At 45.6% G+C, this 20707-nt stretch overlaps 1 protein-coding gene across 1 annotated transcript; it reads right to left on the reverse strand.

The window, feature by feature from the left end:
• Positions 1 to 19: 19 nt before the first annotated feature.
• Positions 20 to 20671, reverse strand: ndufaf2 (NADH:ubiquinone oxidoreductase complex assembly factor 2). The gene is made up of 4 exons (XM_019878031.1): positions 20464 to 20671; positions 5098 to 5187; positions 3267 to 3307; positions 20 to 797 (listed from the first exon to the last, which is right to left on the reverse strand). The coding sequence occupies exons 1-4, from the start codon at positions 20576 to 20578 to the stop codon at positions 549 to 551; spliced, it is 495 nt and encodes a 164-aa protein (XP_019733590.1). The 5' UTR covers positions 20579 to 20671; the 3' UTR covers positions 20 to 548.
• Positions 20672 to 20707: the final 36 nt, after the last annotated feature.

Consider the following 20707-nt stretch of genomic DNA (forward strand, 5'->3'; position numbering starts at 1 on the left):
AGAGTCAAAAGTGGTCAGATTTACTGAATTAATGTTTAATTTTGATGATGGCCGAAATATACATACAAGTCTTTAATACTGTACAGGGAACACGCTTACATGTAGTAATAGTCCACACTTTGGTGCCTGCTGTTTTGGTTCGCAACAGATCCTAAATTGGCAGATTGTTTTCATATTAGCGTGTGAACAAATAAATGCAATACCATGTTACGTCTATCTTCCCATAAGCTAAAATGTAAGGCTACATGGTTTTTTTTTCTAGACAATCTGAGATAAAACTAAACTCCTCTTGACATTGTTAAACGCTTGCGTTAGGTTTAGCAGCATGATAAAACACGAATATTGGATATCTATACACACAGTTCGTCAAACAGAATATAAATAATGTTCCTTTATTTTCTTGACACGCCAATATTAAACACACTCACCTGCCACTTCATTAGCAGCATAATCAAAGAGATCCACGACAAGAGCTGTAAGAAAACAGCCTGCCTTTCTATTGGATTGCGCCACACGGCCAAGCGAACCGAGTCCATGCCGCCGTCTCTTTAAGCTTTCTGTTTGGGATTAGGCCGCCAGGAGCCCGGCTGGAAGGTGTTGGCGGTGCTGGTGGGTTCCTCGCCGAGTTCCTGCTTGCCAAAGCTGGTGGCGGCCGCATGGCCCGCGGCCACAGTCCTGGACGGCGTCGCCACCAAGCCTTGCTCGTATTCCTTCGCTTTCAGGGCCAAGTCTTTCTCCTCCACCTCCATGGCCTTCAGCTTGATCTGCTGCCTGTAGGCCTCGTTCTCTGCCAGCTCCTGCGTAAATGCACACGGGCCATCTTTTTGGTGAATATCTGGAGCAAATTGGATTATTATTTACACATTTTGCGTTTTGGTGTTGTGTGATGCGATTTTAAAAGCACTTGTTTGCCAAAGTCCACCAGAATTGATCATGGTCAGGTGGACTTGAAACTCTTCAATTATTATTTACTTTACAGGGTCTTTAAATCACATCGAGAGTGTGAGAGAGAACGAGATGTACAGCGATACGGGGTATATATAGAAAGAGAAAATGAAATGAGACGACGAGAGATAAAGAAGCAAATCGTTAGAGAAAGTGAGATAGAGCTATCGATAGAGGGGTAAAGATAAAGAGAGATGCATATCCTTACTCTGCTTTTCCTTTTTTTTTTTTTTTTTTGGTACACAAAACAGCATCTGCTCATGTGTTTAAAAAAAAAAAGCAGAGGCGACTCAAAAGTGGCACTGCCAGGAACAAACGCGCATGAAGTCGGACATTTATTACAATGAGTGAAACGTCTAATTGTCCACGCTTGGAAAGGCCTGCTCAACAAACATTCCTGCTCGAAACCACCCCGCATCACTTGAGCCATGTCATAAAAAGGCCCTGCCGACTGGGCCGCTGCTCCACCGCGCTGGCCTGGAAAAGCGAGCGGCGCGGCCAAAAAAGCGACACTTTGAGGGGACGACGGAGACAAACATACCGAGCTGCTTTTCCAGCCTGTTAATGACAGGATTTAATCCAATCAATTTAGGTCGGAATTGGACTGGGAAGAGAGAGGCGTGACAAGGGGGTTTAGGGTAAATGTGCCAGGAGCGAAGCCTTGGTCGGTCCAGCTGTCGACGAGCGGACACACGGCAAAGAAAATTGGAATAGAATGTTCTGGCACGGCGGTGGGGTAGGGATGGCACATGCCCGCTGGCAAGGAGAGACGAGTGAGCGAGGGATTTCCGATATAGAGCCACATTTCGTTGCGGGGCCTAACTCGTTTCCAGCATTCTTGCGTTTAAAGAGCAATTAAAACCCAGAGAGAGCGACACGAGGGAGAGGACGAAAGAAAGGACCATCCTTCAGCATTCCCATCGAACACAGAGCCAGAAATAAAACACACACACACACAAAGTCCACATGACACACACTGGCCTTATGCTTGAAACGTCCATGCATCCACTTTCAATACAGTTTATTGTTATTGGATCACGGGGTGAGCTCGAGCCAATCCCAGCTGACTTGGGCGAGAGGCGGGGTAAACATGAATGCGCTGCTCAATATGTCTAACGCAGGTAAAACGCAAGTGCACGTGTCATGTGGAGGCAGGCGGGCTCCTTTGAGCGAGACGGCGTATGTGCATGTCAGCCTGCGGTCAGACCGAATGCGAGCTGAGCGTTTCTGGTGGCGCCATTTCCACATGTACTCAATGCACTTTGCACGGTTGTGTGTGACAATATTGCTTGTTCTCCTATTTTGCTAATGTGAAATTTTGGTAGCCAGTCGTACTTGAAAACAGAACAACAGACACACAAAGTTAAAAACAAAAACAGCATGGGGAAATAAAAATAATGTGGGACAATATCATTGCTGTCTGTTGGACTGAGAGTTGTACAACACAGCCAGCTTCTAATACTTGCCGGGCACCGAATGGGGTGTGGGGAAGTTGGCATATCTGGTGAGTGTATTGACTTTTTTACAGCTGTTGAACTGTCAGCCAAGATAGCATTTCGCAGCCAAAGCTACACAACCACTGATCACCAGATTTAACTAGCAATGTTGAAACTTTTTTTTTTTTTTTACCAACAGCAAATGCAAATCTTTCCAGAGACATTTTTTTTTTTCATTTTGCTAGCTTGTGGGTTTAATGCCAGCGTTACGCGACCGTGATTTGATATGCGTAATGAGTCCGTCATCGATGGATGTAACAGAGAAAATCTGGTCACTTTTAAAAAATAAAATATTTTCCAGCCTCGGATTTAAAAAAAACAAACAAACAAAAAAAACGAATAGTGTCATGAGTCAGACTCAAATCCATTTGGAAGTCATTCGCTGGCATCAACAAGAATAGCGACCAATCAGTCGAGACTGCGTTTGCCTTTACCTTTCTACTTACGAATTTTTCACATCGTACCATCACCCACAGGTGTTGGAAAAAAAAAGTCTATTAAGAGAACGTAAGAAGTAGAAAGTACAGACATCTTTATACAAACACAGGCAGTTGAAGTAAAAAAAAAAAATCATCAGAAAAATAAATATTGACGTAAAGCGGCCTGAAGATGCCTGAAAAATCGACTTCTGTACTGGATTTAACTAGGACATGGTGGTTATTTTAACGCCGCTCCCAAAAGTTTCTCGTTAGAAAGCGAAGGGGAGAAAACAAATCAAAAGCCTCTCCTTTCCCTTGAAGGCCCCCCTCCTACTCCCACCTCCCAAGAGTCCAAGCATCATCACAGCAGGGAGGCTGCTGCTGGATGGTGGCAGGGGAGACGTACCTCCACAGAGGGAGGCTCCTTCCGTCTGCCTCGGATCCAAGCTGTAGGAATGAAAAAAAATACAAATCGTGAAAACACCCACACAAACAAAACCTGCAGTCATATTTAAAAGTAGCAGCAGACTTTTTTTTAAGGCACTACAACTTTTTGATGGTCGACTTGTTCTCATTTGGAGCTGTCGCTCCTGAAGTTGGACAATTCCCAATTCAAACGTTTTCCGGGGGCAAAAGTGACTTGAGAGTCTCAGCTACTGTTGCGCGTCATTACGGCGCATCTCGTAAGACCTCGATTCAGCAAGCAGCAACAGATTCATTCTGGAGCGCATATTTTTTGCTCTTTGGCATTTATGGGCAACCTTCCTATGGGGTCTACAACAAAAGCCAAATGCTGCAGCTTTCGATATTTTTGTAAAAAAAGGTGAGCGGCAAAAATGATTGGGTACCTCTGACTCAAACCGAAAACAATGAAAAAAAGGTGGGGGGTTATATTACAGACTCATCGCCGGGTCTAATTTTCCCACCTACCAACCGCTTCCGGTAGAAAATGTTGTGGTTTGTTATTCGGGGTTTTTTTTTTTTTTTTTTTTTTTGCAATGTTGTGGTTTGTTATTCAGGGTTTTTTTTTTTTTTTTAATTTGGTGTGTGTTTCGTTATTTGTCTTCGTGTTTTTTGAAATGTTGTTGTGAGTTTGGTCATTTGTTGTGATTAGCTAATTGCTGTTGTGTTCACTTATTTACTGTTGTTGTTTTTTTCATATGTTGTGTTTTTTTTAAAATTTGCTGTCATGTTTTTGAATTTGATGTTTTGTTTCGCTATTTTCTGTATTGTTTTGCAATTCAGGGCCACCGTACATTTACCCAATTGCTCCGTCTTGGTCCAATGACATGCAAGTTTTTTTTTTCTTTTTTTAACTAGCGGAACCATTGGAGGTCACTTGATTTTTTTTTGTTTTTTTTTGCTACCCGAATGTGCGTGTGGCGTCACGGTGAAAATATTTATTGGAGAGATACAATCTGGAATTAAAAGGTTTCAGAAAATCTAAATATTAAACAATCACAAAACAACAGCAAGGATGGCTATCGTTTTCTCACGCCAGCGTACAAAACCAGTTCATCAACCTTGTACGTGAGCACCCTCTTGTATTTCTATATTTGAAGAGAAGCACTGTCCTGGATGTGAGCATTTCTACTTTATTTTGCTCAATGAGCAATGGAGTGGGGTCAAGAAAACAGTTCGCCCGACCACTTGGATCACTGACAGTCCTGGAAGAGAACGGGTGGATCCATTCTGATCTCGGAATTTGAAAGCATACACATGCTGTCATTTCCCATCAGTGCCTTTGTCCTTCCTTTTCCGTCTCTCTTTTGCCCGTCTGTCTGTCTGTCACATCCCCACACTTTTTTTTTTTTTAAAGAAGCTCTATTTTGGCTGAGCTGGCTGCATAGCCTAGCAGGTTCAAGGAAGCCAAAGAGAGAGTGAGAGAGAGATTCTCTAACTCTTCCTCCAGCTAGCGCGGGGGATTCTGGGCCCTCTTTTATCCCTTTTCTTATTTGCATGCTGATGAAAATGCATGAGGGATGGGGCGAAGCGGGATGAGGGGTTTAAGGTGGATAAAGCCAGCCTGAGACAGAGGGAACCGTTTGTATCCACTTGTAAGGAACGCTAGTTTACCGGCACGCTTGCATAATGCCCGCAGAAGGTGTCTCTGATTAAAAAAAAAAAAAAAAAGTATGTTCCCAACCCCCAACTTGCAATGCGAGGGTGGAATTAAAAGCGGAAAAAACATGAGGGGAAGGGCTCATTTCGATGCTGAGAGAGAGATGGACACTCACCATCCCACTCGATGGGGATGCTGCCTTCCATATATTCGTGCTCTGTGGGATTCGAGGCCTCCACCAGCCTCTTGGCACGGACGAGTCTCCCTGGAACAAAAGGAGAGGGCGCACGAGATGATGCAAAGCGGTACAAACAAACAACAATGACGAGTCTCACACACACACACGGACACACATATACACACGCACAAGCCCCCTCCTTGCTCACACATAAATACACGGAGGAATGACAGCGCTGTGACAGGCCATGGATGATTACCTCGTGGCCCCCGGGCCCTTCTCCTCAGATCTCACTGAGTGGCTCCAAATCTGGGCTAAGCCTTTATGCAAATGAGGCTCCCTTTCACCCGACCAACCACGGGCCCCCTCCAACCGACTTTCACCGACCAGCTCTACCAATGGCGGCGCCGCGGCTAACAATGCCCTCCAAAATCAACATCAAGCCACGCAGGAGACAAAAGAGGTCAGATATCACAGGGAACAGTAGGGAAGGAGGGGGTCGGCACGAGCCGTGTGGAATATTAAGTGTTCCCGTTCCCTATCGGTGTACGGCACGAGGCTCGCCGGCAGCAAGGCCGCCACCAATTATTTTGGTGGAAATCTGCTGATTAGACAAGTTTGGCTGGCACACAATGGCAAGAGAGATGGCGACGAAGGAGGAGGGCGGGCGGTGGGTGAGTGAGAGAATGAAAGGAAACGACGGTGCGGCTTTATGTGGCATGCGAGTGCTTTGTTTCCGCAGATTCCCCCCTCACAGGTAGTCGCATGTCCGGCCACCCCCCCCCACCGTCCTCCCTCCGGTGACAAAGAATGGGCGGTCGGAGGTAAAAGGAAGGCAGTCATTGAAAGAGAGAGCGAGAGAGCAAGGGAGAGTGATGATGCACGGCAAAACATGGCTAGGAGGAGAGAAATGGACGGGCAAGGAAAACAACACGCTTCAAAACACAGACAGACAGTCAGGATTCCATCAGCGCTCAGGCGTCAGCTGACAGGACGCGGACGGATGACCTTGATGTTTGCATCGTTGCGGCGCGAGTGTATAATGGACAAGGACACGCTGAGACAAAAGTGTTTCGCACCAAGCGGTGTTTGGTACTCATTTATTTGCCTTGACTTCGCAAATGTCCAACTGACAACCGGTGGGGCGTCCACGTCATATTAACCTACCTCTATTTTCCTTTGACATAGTTTCAGAACTAGCTAAACTAATAATGCAGTGGTACCTTGACTTCAGAGTTGAATTTGTTCTGTGACCACACTCGTACCTCAAATCACTTCGGTCCCACATATGCACACGTCCTACAACTTTTGCTATTGAAATGAAAGGAAATGCTCCTCCAAAAGCTGTCACCTTATCATGGAATACGTTTTTTCCTTGCCCAGACGTTGGTCACCGGGGCCCTCCATCTGGAGCCAGGCCTGGAGGTGAGGCTTGAAATTGAGTGCCGACCAGGCACACCGCAAAGGGAAAGCTGGGCAGCGGCCGGAGGCAAGGGACCTTGATGTTGACGGTCACTGGGATCGAGAACCTCTCAAGCCGTCTGAACATTTATCCTCATTCTGCAGTTAGAAGTATCTGCTTTCTATTATTATTATGATTATTTTATCAGTGTTTGTCTTCTATGTTTTCATAAGCTCAATTTTGCTGCGTCTACCCTAAAGAGCGTGACGGTAGAAATGGTGCGCGCATCGAGTCCATTGAAAATGGAAAGACAGAATGAGACTCATGCTCAAACGCATTATTGTACCACGTCAAATTGCTCAGTTTAATTGATTGTTGGGTTCCACCCCGGATTAAACGTCATGGTATGTCTATATATCCACACAAACTGTACGGCTTGGTTGTTGTGTTAGCATATTTACTGTTAGGCTGAAAGAGAACAAAAGCCGCTTCCGTAATGATGCCTTCCAGGGTTGACTCGATACTTTCTGTGCTCACCTATATAGTAATCAGGTCAGCTAATTAGGCTAGCATTGCTTTGGTTCTGCTTTGCTTCCCACTAGATTGTCACTAAAGGTTGCCTCGACAGCTCCTTCCTGATACACAGGTCTGGGGAAGAATAAACAAAACAAAAAAAACAAAACAAAACAGGATAGCTTCTGGGATCCTCATGCTCGCTAACGTCAGATGTCTTCTGAGAAATTGTTTCCGAGAACACCTCCACCTCCCACCCTCCATGATTGCAGAACAAAAACAAGCGCCAGCGAACAAAAGGCTGCGGTCTCCAGGCGCGGCGAGCAAATACATTTAACAGGTATGCTAATTATGAACAGATCCCCATCCATATTTGCATTGGGTGTGGGTGGCAGCGGTACAGAAACGGTACAATTATGACACAGCCCCCACAAGAAACACGTTTCGCTATCACTAATGCTGAACTAATTCACTTACGGAGAAGCGAGTACCCCATCTATGTCGCTTTCCTCGGCTTGGTTGCATTCTCCCATTCCGACATGGCTCTCCTCTTGTCTCGTTACTTTTGCAGCATGACTAAACCCCTCTGCCCACCGAGGCATGTATCCCCGCATTTGAATAGCATATACAGTGTGAACATATATTTATGAAACCCAGCTGATCCTCCCACCACATATACACATTGGAGGCGGGGAGGGACATGAAGCTCGACTGGTGCTCTGCTGGTCACCTCGCATCTGGGACAGCGGCACCAAAACACGCTCAGGCCGTGGTGACACAACCACCACTGAAAATGATAAGGGAAGCCACCAGTTGTTGAAACTAGCAAAATACTTCACAGTGCATTGTTACAGTGAAACTCCTCTACAACGAAACCTACATGGGCGAAAATACCCCCTAGTGTGAAAAAATCTTCATGTATGAAAGCCATTCCCATTTTTCTGCTCCCCCTACAACGAAATGTCCCCCTGTTGCATATTACGAATTGTTTTTGTCTGCCAGAAACGGCAACAGCAACCACCACACTGGTTTACACATGCGCAGTAGTACAGGAAGTATTTGTTACTGTTAGTGTTAGACACAGCATGAACTTTGCATTGCTAAAATGGCTACAAAACGGACCTTTGCATGCCAAGGAGTCAAGAAAAGAAGAGTTCTGACGCTTGAACAGTGGTAAAAGTGATCAAAATGAAAGATGGAGGAAGCAAAGTAAAAGACATTATGCAAGAAATGGATGCAAGTCTCCCGTTGTGAAAAATTTCTTGCTGCAAACATGATTTCGTTGTAGAGGAGTTTCACTGTCCTTAAAGTGGAGAAGTTATGCCGACAAATAAATAAATACAAGCTACACTCACTGTTCATAATTGTACCTCTTCAAACAAAAGCTGAGTGTTGTTGTTTGGCTGCTGTGCTTATATGCCTGAAAAGCACATAAGCCATTATAGGGCGACTTTGACCCGTCTTCACCCGAATTGGTATGAAGGCCATAAAACCGAAGGACAAGAGGAGACCGTGGGTAAGTGTTGCGGTGTTGCAATGTGGATTTCCATTAAGACTTTAATAGCTTGCATGTGAATCACGTTAAGTTGCCGGTTGATGAAACCCCAACATTACCTGTACTTATACTTAAATTAGAAAAGCTTTTACGACAATCTAATGGAGAGCTTTTATTGAGAATTAGATGAATGTAATAATATAATATTGACTGCTATATATTATATCGTTCTATTAGTGAATTGCATTACAATTACATCTCATCATCATTAGGATAGGACATTGTCGTGCCCTCTACAAACCCAAGTAGTTGATGGTCGCCCCACGTTAAATCTTGAGCCCCCCCGGCTCCCATTCTGTGAATGCGAAAGTGCTTGTTTATGTGAGCGTAAAAAAAAAAAAGCATTGTATATGTGTTTTTCTTTGTCCATTCGTATATGAGCAGGCCACTTTTAAGTTCACATAAAAGATGTAAGAAAACGCGACTGTACTATGATTTATTCTCGGGTGGCTGTGATGGTTCAATCCTGACTCTAGAAAAGACTTTTGTGGATTGTGAGAAGATTTTTGTGGTCATGAAGTGCGGTTTATGTGTGGTTTTCCATCTGTTTGTATTTTGGCCACTGATTCTCAACTGGTGAGTCAAGACCAAAAAGTGAAGTTAAGAGGTTAGCTGTGAGGTAATTTTAGAAAATCCCAAATTAAATATTTGATGTCACAATTACAGTCATTGAACAAAATACATTATATAAAAGCGGAAACAAAATAATTTCATTTTCTTAAATTCGACGAAGCAATCTTTTTCCCAAAAGTGAGATCCTGACGAGCGACAAATCCGCAAGTGTGCCATCACGGCATTATGGAAAGTGTACAAAGCCAGTCAGTCAAAAATGGATTCTCAAAGCGACGTTTTAAACATATCCGAGGGGCTGCGGGTGTTTGAAGAGTTGGAAGAAGAGGAGGTTGCTAGCAAGATATTTATTTGACCACACATGTAAGAGTCCGTTGCTCAGGATGTGGAGAATGGCCGGACACGGATTGGAGATGAGACCCGTCGGGATTGGAAGAACGGTAAACTATATAGGCTTCGGATATCAGTCTAGCGCTATTGTTTGCAATTCAATGCTATGTCGTGCTGTAAATTGCGTACGATGGGATTACCTACTTGGTCCATGTATTCACGCTAGCACTGAGAGCACACATTGATAGTGTGTCGGTGTCCTACATTGTCATTGCTAAGGTAGTTTCTGTTACATTGCCGGCCACACCGCACATTATATCGACAGCGTAAAGTAGCAAACCTTGAAAGATGATTCCATCCATGCACTCATAGAGTTTGAAACATTTCCGAACAGAATTACGTTTATGGACATGTGTAAATACTTGAAATCAAATGTTTTTCGTAAAAAACAGCCACAGTTATTCATTGATTATCACGCCTACCTTTTTTTGCAAATCCGGTTGGGAAAAGTTCTTTGAAGTGCTTGTGACAAGAACGCTCGACACCGGCGTGAAATTCATTCGCTTGGTGAGAACGCAACTGTATTGTTCCAATTTTATGGTCCATTTACATGCCCTATTCTTTTCTTTTGGTCACTCAAGCAACTGTTTGCCTGAATGTGAACAGTGCAAAGCCACACAGCGCCGAGGCATTTCGCCGAATAGCTCGATGCAATGACAAAGAGCAGTTAACGGGACAATCAACAATGCGGTACAATGGCCGACTGGCACTCGGCATTCTGGTCGTTCTCATCGGTCACTGCAGGAAATAAAAATCCATCCATTTTGCCTTTAGATGATATTTGTTTTTCTTAAAATGCTACGCCTGCCCTGAGGTCCTCTGGTGCCCCCCAGAGGGAGGAAAACCTCCAGTTTACAGTGACCCCTGATTAACTTGAACTCTACTGACTGACTTTATACATTTTCTGGTCACCGAGTCAAAGTGGGAGAGGTGAGCACCCCCCCCCCTAGCAAGAGAGTGAGGTGAGAGAGGCATGAAGGGTGTTAGCAGCTCTCGATCTCAGCGGGACCCTTGTGACAGCTCTGCCTTCTCATCACTCACTAGGGGGAACCTACTTACCAATATGCACGCACACACATAGATGCACACGCATAGGCTGGTGAACAGGCAGATTAACCTGAGGGACAGGAGCGAGGGCGCTGCCTCTCACCGTGAAGGACAAACAGCAGCATTGCGTCGGGGAGGGAAAGAGGGGGCGGCGAGGTGGGGGGTTGGGGTGGGGCTCCAGCAGCTGCAGGAATGAAATCCCGCAGCATTAATATTCATGGGCCATCTCACCTGTCTGAGTGCAACTCATCTGCGAGCCCGCAGGTGGGGGTGGGGAGCGAGGGGAGGGAGGAGACTTCGGGGTGGGGCGGCGGCGAAGGAGGCGAGATGGGGGTTGCCGTGGCAGCAGCGCGGCGTGCCAATCGAGTGGCAGGCACGCCTTCGCTAGAATAAGACGCCGCGTGTGTGCTCCAAGGGGGGGGGGCTGCTCTTTGAACCCTTGGATTACACCCTGCTAAACTCTATCACCTGCGCCAACTCACACACTGTCTCTTACACACACACACACACTCTCACACGCACACATACACACAACCCCCAACTTGACACATCATCTCCCAAGTGACTCCCGCCGGGGGCGACCTAAGACTTTTTTTTTTTTTTTTTTCACCTCCGCAATGCCGTGGCGGGCGTCCCTAGACTCACTCTTTTGATGACTCCTGCAGATGTCAGCGAAGGGGAAAACAACCCGACTGGAAACATCTGGAGAGAAACTGATAAACAAATCATCTCTCTCCGACGGGTGGACCAAAGCCTCGCCGGAGATGCACCTGACTCGCAGCGGGATAAAGAGCGGGGAAGCAGGAGCACATTTTTAAATCGCAACTCCCTTCAATAACACAGATGCTTTTAAGCTACGCAGCCCCCAAAAGTATGTTTTGAGCACAGCCGAGTCGCTGACTGCCAGTCTGCCGAGGGTGCGGACACAAAGAAGAAGCGTCTGAAACAATGAAGAAGCGCGCGGGTGTGCGTGTGGCGTAACGCAGGCCGAACAAAAGTGTGGCTTAGCTTTGCTCAAGTCGCCTCAGTGCTGCTCTTGCAATAAAATAATGTGCGAATGAACACCTCTGGATGGATACATGGAACAGAAGTCAAGGAGTTCTAATAGTGGTGTGCCGCCATTGCTGTCTTTCATTGCTCTTTTGCTGACATGTTACAGGCCAAAGCAGTAACCGAATCATAATTTATGCTTGGGCAGTGCCCCCCCCACCCCCCCTTGATAAGAGGAAGAAAATGAATGGATGGAGAAATCCATTCTTAAAACAATCGTCAGTTGCAGCTGTAAAATAGACTGAAAATCGAAGCATTCCTACTTGAAAGCATACCGTGGGTAACCGAACGGAACTGTGCCGCAACTGAAGGTTGTATGAAACCAACTGTTGTGGAACAAAAAGGCATCTTGAAGAAGCCCATCTGTACGCCTGGGCAGAGGTTATTTCATTCCGCAGGAATGGGCACCAATGGGCGCATGGTAATGGGCGGCCTTATGAAGATGGAGTGATCCGATAAGCATCAGTGATACCAGGGAAACCAGGTAACAACCCCGACTTCTCTTGCCTCCAATCTCTAATCTAACTGGGGAGGTGGGGAGGGATTGTGTGAGGCCCGTAACCATGGTTACCTATTAGCTGTGAGCCTCGTGACACAGAGAGAGGTTTAGAAGGAAAAAGGCCAGCCGTTGTTTTGCATCCGCTGTGGAGAGAGGAGGAGCTTAGGCGTAAAGTAGGCCTGCTGCCGCTTGTACTTTATATTTTTTTCCTCTCCGCACTTTTAAATTCAGCGCTCATTCTGTTTGTCCCTGCCGCCGCTGAAGCCGCTGAGGCTTGAGCGAGTCGCGGCAGCATAAAGCAGAATAATTCATATAGAAGTGAAAAAGAAAAGAATGCTGATTTCCCCCCGAGTGTCACTTTTAACTAAACGCGGGCATGCTTGTGGGGAGGAGGGATACAGTACCCCCTGCTCGCTTGAATTCTCCACAGTGGAGGGAAAAAGATTGCGGCGAGTCAGGAAGTCAGTGTCCTTTTGTGTAACCCTTACCAATCCGCCCCCACCCCACGTTATGTGTCTGATGTCCATACACAGAGTTGTCCGCCCCTTTCCATTCACCTCCCTCACGCTCATCCAACCTCCTTCTTCTCTTTCCGTTGCACCTCCAGACCCCCCGCCTCCATTAACCTGCCTCCACCTTCTCCCGTCGGCCCGTTCCACCCACTCATTTCACCCTCTTTCTGTCAAAAAAGCCTCCTTTCACTTTCACTCTCACCATTCTTCCCCTCCATGCCATCCGCTCTGTAATTTCACCCTGGATGTCAGCATCTCCCTTGTTCTTTGTCACTCACTTTTTTTTTTTTTTACATTCTCCTTCCTGCACAGAGGGCCTTATCACTCCCTATTCCTCTATGCCTGTCTGCTTCATTAAAATATTCAGAATAAGCGGCGAAGGGCTGTCGGCTTGTGTGCCAGTCGGGACCTTTCGTGACAGGAAGCCCCCTCGGGTGGCGCAACATCTTGCCGGGCCATCTGAGATGGGAGCGCCGCGGTTGGTGAATCGCATCTTTGCAGAAAGCAGTTCAATTCATTTGCAGCCTTGCCTCATTGTAATAATTGTTGTATTTTGATTGAAACTGGTGGAAAAATAGTCATTGAGCAAAGGTGGACCTCACATTTGGTCCCTGGGCCTTCAGTGGGGACTGAGTTAATCCACCTCTTGGGACCGCCACTATGACATTGGAGAAACAATCAAGTCGAGACAGTAAGGCGCCAATTTTGGAAAAAAAAAAAAAAAAACTACTTTTTTTTCTGTAGCGCATTAAGTTGTTGAGATTTTTTTTGGCTTTAAGTTTGACCTTTAATAACTTACGCTAAACGGACAGAAGAATGGACAATTACGAGTGTCCCCCCTGCAACTTGATGCCTGCCGTAGTACAGAGACTGACCTGTGGATGGCAGTATGGTGCCACACGGCATCTCAACTCCTGAAACATACAGTCCAACAAAGGAGTAGTAGCAGTAGAAGAAGATGAGGCACGGACAACTGGTTTACTATTCGGTTGCAAACTCTGTCGCAAATGCTTAAGAGGCACATTATACAAACACAACAAATTGCTCCTATGGTCGTGTCCGGCAACAACGCAAGCTTCAGGTCACTTCCTAATTAGCTCTTGTTCTGGTTCACCGCAATATAAGAGTGTAGAGGGCAACCCGACTCCATGTTGACTGCACACTTTAAATATTTGCGATTGTAAATGTTGAACTGGTCAAAAATTCTGGATATTCAGCTCACGGCAAATAAAATAAATAAATACAAACACTCAACACACCGTTCACCACAGCATAATCACTGAGGATAATTTTTCAGAGACATCCAATTATGAGGTCTTCGCTGAATTGGTCTAAAATTAGGCCGTATTATATGTATTGGTGTACTGTGCCCTCCTAAAGTATGCAGGCGTATCTAATAAAGTGACGAGCGAACACGTACTCACGTTCAAGACAAAGACTGGAAGTTTGAACCGTGGTGACATTGGCGGCTTCGCCCTACTTGTGATGCGCTCCCACCGGAATCGGTCTCCTTTTATCTCAGCGTCAGCATCCATCTTTCCAAATGCCTTTTTAATTTAGTAGTTAAGCCACTTCATGATGCTCCATCTCACACATACGCACACGTGCCTACACTTGGCAACCGGCACCAGTGCAAGATCAGCCAAACGCCCGCGCGTCCCGATAACGATTAAACAACCTTCATTTAAACCTTGTGCACCGCAAAGCTGCTGATCAATTAGCGTGATTTACTGTAGCCGGTCTGGACATCGCCAATGCGCGGCAACCGGCACCTTGATGTCCTACTGTAGGGTAGACCTTCCTTCATGACACCCGGGGGACGACTTGTGGCAAAACAAACAACCATTTGGACCGGCGTCTCCCTCGGCTGCGACTCTTTCCATGAAAATAAGCGGCTTGAATCAACGCTCTGATGACACGCGGCCATCTGTTGTTGTGTTAAGTGTGTTAGGGCATGAAGCGGGGTGGGGGGAAAAAAATACACACAATCGCTGATTCCTTTTAAACACAAAGCCGATACAAACGCGCACACACACACGCCTCCCTCGCAGTCCCGGGAGTCGGCTATCCTGAAATAGCCGAGTGCAGGCCTTCTCAGTTTGGACTTCATAGGAGGGAGCTAGCTGATCAAATAAATAATAGACAAAAGGCAGAGGGATAGTGATGGTGCGCCTTTTCTCTGACGCAGCGTGGCGCACCTCTGAGGAACCTCTGAATCCCTTCCATTCTCCGCACACAGGGAGAGAGGAGCGATAGATTAAAACTGCATGGCAGACGCTGCTAAAAATGAATAGGGCTAAAAATACTCCCCTTTTCAGGCAGACATGAAAGGAAACTGCCTTTCCTCTCTGTCCGGTATTGAGCAGCCATTGATTCCCAGAGACAAAAGGCTACACCTCCTCAAAGAGGTAAGAAAAATAGCAATCATACAGGCAATTATTTTCAAATGCGCCTGCAGCGGCCGATAATGTCAGCGCGCCTCTTTTCTTCCGAAATAAAAAGGAGGCAACGGCAGGCGTCGGGAGCTGCAGGCGTGCCGCCGAACGAGGGGCTCGTTCGTCTTCGGCTTTCATCTGGTTAGCATGACACGGCGCCCCGTGCAGTGTAAGGCAGAGCCGGCCGGGCCTGGGGAGCGCACAAAAGCAGGAGAGGGAGTGGAATGAATATTGATTCCATATTCATGTGGATGGAGCCAACAACAAGGCTCGGGAAGACCAGTGGATGGACAGCCAGTGGCCATAGACAACCATCAGCGGGGGCACCGTGGACCGGCAGTGGGGATCTATGCTTGCTCCCTCTCCAGGCACGCACTTCACACTGAGGCCTGTTCGTTTTGATGTGAGGCACTGGAAGGAAGGAGGGGGGGGGGGGGCGGTGTCCACTGCTGAGCCCAAACCACTCCACAATGCTGAACTACTCTTCTGTACTGAATTGCAATCTTGGCTGGCAAGACTTCAAAGGGGGGGGCTGAAAAGTCGAGCGGCAGCAACAGAAGGAGAACGCGGGCCAAAGCGAAGATGGACTAAGTGGAGGAAAATAAAGAGGCCTCGCACCAGGGTGGAACCGAGGCCGGACATAATCACAAACAAAAGTCGAAGAGCAGACAATGTCCAAGGTTCGATGAGCCGCAACATGTTCAACGGACTATTTGGAGTGAAAAATCAGAATGTGTCAAGTCACTGTCGGTCCCGCAGGTGTTTGTGGTGTGCACCACTATGGACCGTATGCACGGCAAGGTTATAAGCTTCCAGTTCTCGCTTGTTTCAAGCTACTGTGACGCCATCTGCAGGAAAAATAACCTGAATGTGTGACATCGTTTGGTGCGGGTGCTTCTCAAGGTGGAAATGACATTCAGTTCGGACTTTTTAAAGACGAAGGGAGAGCCCCTCGAGCCAACTCTGTGATGACCTGGCTGTTACGTTCAATGAACCGACACAACTTGTTCTAAGAACACATTTACCAGCGAGCCGCTACAACAAAGGGGATGGACGGTTTCGACATTCGCCGAGACGATTTCACCATGCAACAAAGAAGGGGCGAAGGTTCAAGCTCCGTTTCTTTTTTCTCCCTGTGTCCCAGCTCGGCACCCAGCGAGCGAGACGCCGCCGTCTGCCGCTCTCCTTTCATGAAAGCTTGATCACAGGGATTGAGAATCTGTCTCGCCATTGCAACAGTGACATCAACGTCCTGAATCCTAGGTTGTAGTATATGCCTATATTATTATTAATCTACTAATGGCTAACTTCTGTGTTTTCGTAACCTCAATTTTGCAAACTGACAATAAAGGTGTTGTATTCTATGTATTAACGATTTATGTCGGGCACTTGGTGACAGTTGTGGTTAATTTGTGGTCTATTCACAACCACAGTAACGCCGTGTAAGTCGATGTACACACGGACCTGTTTGCGCTGTAAAACTACAAATGGCTCTCTAAATTTAGATTTAAATGCTTGGATGGCTTTGCTGACACTTGGATAACTGGAACAAATAGAAAGGCAAGGGGTCATGGTAACTTGACGTCATTCCAGCAGACAGGCAAAGAAATAACAAACACATGCTAATGTTAGCATCCCCTGTTGCTTTGCCTTCGCTCTCGACGCTATACTATGACTCTTCCTGTCAATTTGTCCGTAACACAGGTTACAGTTTTGAGGCACCGGTAGTTCTGCTTAATAAATATCCTATATACAAGATCAAAACATAACCTCACACTTTTTGCACTCGGCTGCGGGATAAACAAGGCGGCGCCGTCCTTTTAGTCCCCTCTCGGAACAACTATTAAAGTCTTCATACATAGTTTACCACACGCAAGATTGCTTGCGCCCCAGTTTTCCAAAGTTAACAGTCCGAGAGAGGTAGAAAATGGGAGCAGCAAAGCATGGATAAAGGTAGGAGGATGAACCACAAGCACTGGGGGATGAACAAATGAATAGAAAGAAGTAGGTAGAGCGGAGAGAGCTCTCGCTCACCCTCTCTGAACCGACCGCTGGTATGTGGCAGAGGGAAAAAAAAAAAAAAGCCCCGCGGCCCAAGCCTCAAGGCCCCGAGCCCACGCTTGGCCTATCAGTTTAAGATCAAAAAGAGCTCGCTTTAGCAAGACATATGGACTGAATAATGCATCTGCTTTTATTTCCACCAGCTTGCCCCGGACAGAGTGGCAAGAAAAATGGGATGACAAAAATACGAGCGGCATATATTACGGTTTTTAGCAATGCATTGGTGCGCTCGCGTCCGTGTGTGCGCCTGGCGTCCGGCGATCTGTTTGCTTCGCCGGGCCGGCGGTGTCAGTCATCGAGATTGGCCAGTCAGACGGTGGCCTGTAGCGTGATGGGGAAATGGGCTCGTGTGATGTCTCATTTGAATAGTCTGGCAGCCCGCAGCCTTGTAATGAATTATAAATATGAGGTGAGCGCAAGTTTCCCCATCAAACTGCAAAGAAAAAAGGTGAAGCACAAAGTCAAGTTCAGTCAGAATGAAACCATGCGTGCAAGCCTGCTGGAGGCTGGCCTCTCTGTCCCCAGACTCAGACATAACTTCACACAAACAGTTAATTATTACTGAAAGTCTATCATCTATTTAATTACAATGTGCTCCACATTGTCTGAAGATGACTTTGGTGCAACGGGGCTGTTGAAGTGAGGGTCGGGTGTTAAACTGCACACCGCAGTCCCGGAATTGCATAATCACAGACATCATCCAAACTCTTGTTACTTGTCTGGTAACACCTCCAAAGGTGGAAAATTGCTAGGTCGACTTCATTGCATAATTTGTTGTCAGAGGCACTTATTCAGACAGTAAACTAGAAAAGCACGCGGAACCTTGGAAAGTAGGGCTATTGGAGACCATGTATGTAAAAAGGCCTTTGGATACTACCCCCCCTCCAAAAAAAAGGGCTTGTGATCGTACTCTCAAAGGCAGAAAATCGCCAACTTGACTTTGCACCCTCGATTCCGTGTCGGTATTGATATGTACATCTAGAACAAAGAAGAAGGCGGAAAAAGTGCCAGTTGATAAAGGCAGCCGAGAGCAGGAGTCTAATACGACCTGGAAAAGCGAAAAGTGACTGATTGGACCCCACCATACAGTGTTGATACAAAACTGAGAAAGTGAAACAAGGCGGAAAAACTCAGGAGTAAAAGTTTCCCGGTCAACTTGATACAGAACAGAGCAGTGACGTGCAGTCAGGGCAGGCAGGTGATGCAAAGCCCCCGCCCCCTATAAAAAGAGTTAAAAAAACAAAAACAAAAAAAAACTAATCAGGATTACATTCAATTATTTTCCATTTTAGTTATCTGGTCTGTGCTTTACATTGATTTGATTTTTCAACCCAATAATGTCATTGATTTCATAATTAAAATTCATAAAATAACATGGGCGAGAAGGGAATGGCAGCATTGCATTTTCAGTGGTAACAGAAGCAGTTGGCACGTGCCCCCACACAAGAGACATTGTGGTTTGTCTTGATATCTTCAATACACACGTTTTATCACACATGTGCTGCACACACTGGCATTCAACAATCTGTCTGATATATTTAATGAAAATGAGTGACATATTTAGTCTTTCTGATTGGCCAGCAAAGCGACTGAAAACGCACGACGGCGCCAAGAACGTACCTTGTCGCTGCCAACAGTTAGCAGTGCTGAGCTCCGCTGGCGCAATGCGTAGAAAAAGCATGGCGCTCTTCCCACTGACATACATAACCACTGAGAGGAAGCCTCAGCTGGTTGAGGACATGCAGACTGAGGAGCCATCTTTAACCAGGAGTCCCTCTCTTCCATTCACTTGGAATTGTGATTGGCTCCAATAAAATCGTGACAACTCATTGAATTTTTTTCACCGATTTTGGCACGGATTGGGTTGTTGGAAACCTCAGATATGTAATTATGATACCAGACATGTGGGTAACTTAACATTCGAGGCTTTTATAACATTAAATCTAAAGGTACGACTAAATAACTAAACTAAAAACAAAAAAGTTGTATCCAATCCAATCCAAAATGATTTAAAAAAAAAAAAGGCAAAAATCAACTCAGCAACAACAATGAACTTGACCTTACATTAAATATTCGTTTGGTTTTCTTGCCATCATATTGTTGAACGGTGTGGAATTTATTGAAGCACAATGAAAAACTTTGAAGACAAGTATTTCAAATCAGGCCAAAATTGAATTGAAACTAGTCTTCTATTTTGGGTTCATATTTTCATATCCAACTCAGAGGAGTCAAATGCCTCACCAGTGATATACCTCAACGTACGTCACTGGAACAGAGAGAGTGGGAAAAAAAGGGAAACATGGCAGCTTCTACGGGCAGCACAGAACAAGATTCTGACACCACCTACAAAGGTCAAATTAATGAGTGGGCTTTGTAGTACTGTTGTGTGTCGGTGCAATTTTACACTGAACAGCGACGGAGATAAACAGGAGTGCCAGCTTATGATACCATCTAAAAATGCTCCAAAAAAAAAAAAAAAAAAAAAAAAAAAAAGTAGATGAATTTACTTTAATTTTATTTATTTATATTTTTACAGCTGCTTTGATCGATGCATCTGGTTGGAAGATCTGATTTGGAACAGTTGTGATCCACTTAATTTATCGCTGATATTGAAGACCTGAATATCCAGAATAATGTGTTCCACGTGTCCTTGTCTGATCAATAAATAATCCACCAGGTTGATTTAAGGCCCCCACTACGCGCATTGCTGCCTTTTGTATGGAAAATAACACTCCAAAAGGAGGCGGGAGGGAACAGAGCTTTACATTCAATGTGAAAAGGGTTCATGATTTTGTTATTGGTTATGTGGCTAATTATATGGGCCCCTGACATGGGAATATTTTGTCTCCGAAGTGTTGTTGGTTTTCTTTTTATTTATTTATTTTTTGTTTTTAATTTTAAGAATGAGTTGTACCGGATAACTAATACTGTACCTGCACATGACTGAAACCAGCAGATAAATACTGTTTTTGAGCCTCGTACCCCATCTAGCAGTAAGTCTGGGGTACTGTACTACAGAGGTGGAAGGGCTTCTTAAAACTAAGCACACTTTTTTGAAAGTTATAATTGCAAAAATCCACAGATGACAAATGGCCACGACGAATGTCAATATGACTACGGTAAACAGATATATAAAATCATTCGGAGCAACGCAGCTAAGATCATCCATAATCAACTGAGGTCATCCATAACAGATCTAACATCGTATCGTAGAGGGGGAAGGGACAGCAATAAGTAAAATCTGTACAAACCCACACGGCTTAAAAGCGTTCATTAGGGAGTTGTTTGACTAAATAGCATTGAGATTAGCTAAATTTTGCACACTTTACCTGTCCATGTCTTCTGTTCGGGGACAATGTAATATTTATTGCCCAGATGGTCCGTACCGACATGCTCTCGCACCACGCCGAACGTCCTCCGCAAAGCGCCAATCATTTTATTCATATTTATAAGTAAAAGAAAATGATTTGCTGTCTTCTGCGAACACTTATCTGTTTGCACTTAACTCGGGTGGTTTATGCAAGGCTTCCGGTAGGCGGGGAAATAAACGGCATTCTGATTGGTCAATTGTCT

This window comes from Hippocampus comes, unplaced genomic scaffold (assembly GCF_001891065.2).
Source record: "Hippocampus comes isolate QL1 unplaced genomic scaffold, H_comes_QL1_v1.1 scaffold13, whole genome shotgun sequence".
NCBI lineage: Eukaryota > Metazoa > Chordata > Actinopteri > Syngnathiformes > Syngnathidae > Hippocampus > Hippocampus comes.

Bases quoted from the DNA above. Each gene is read 5' to 3' on its own strand.
- ndufaf2 (XM_019878031.1), bottom strand. From the start codon at position 20,578: ATGAATAAAATGATTGGCGCTTTGCGGAGGACGTTCGGCGTGGTGCGA. The intron at 5,188-20,463 runs GTAAAGTGTGCA...CTTTTGTTCCAG, and splicing joins CGAACAGAAGACATGGACAG to GGAGACTCGTCCGTGCCAAG. The intron at 798-3,266 runs GTACGTCTCCCC...GCATTTACGCAG, and splicing joins AGGAGCCTCCCTCTGTGGAG to GAGCTGGCAGAGAACGAGGC.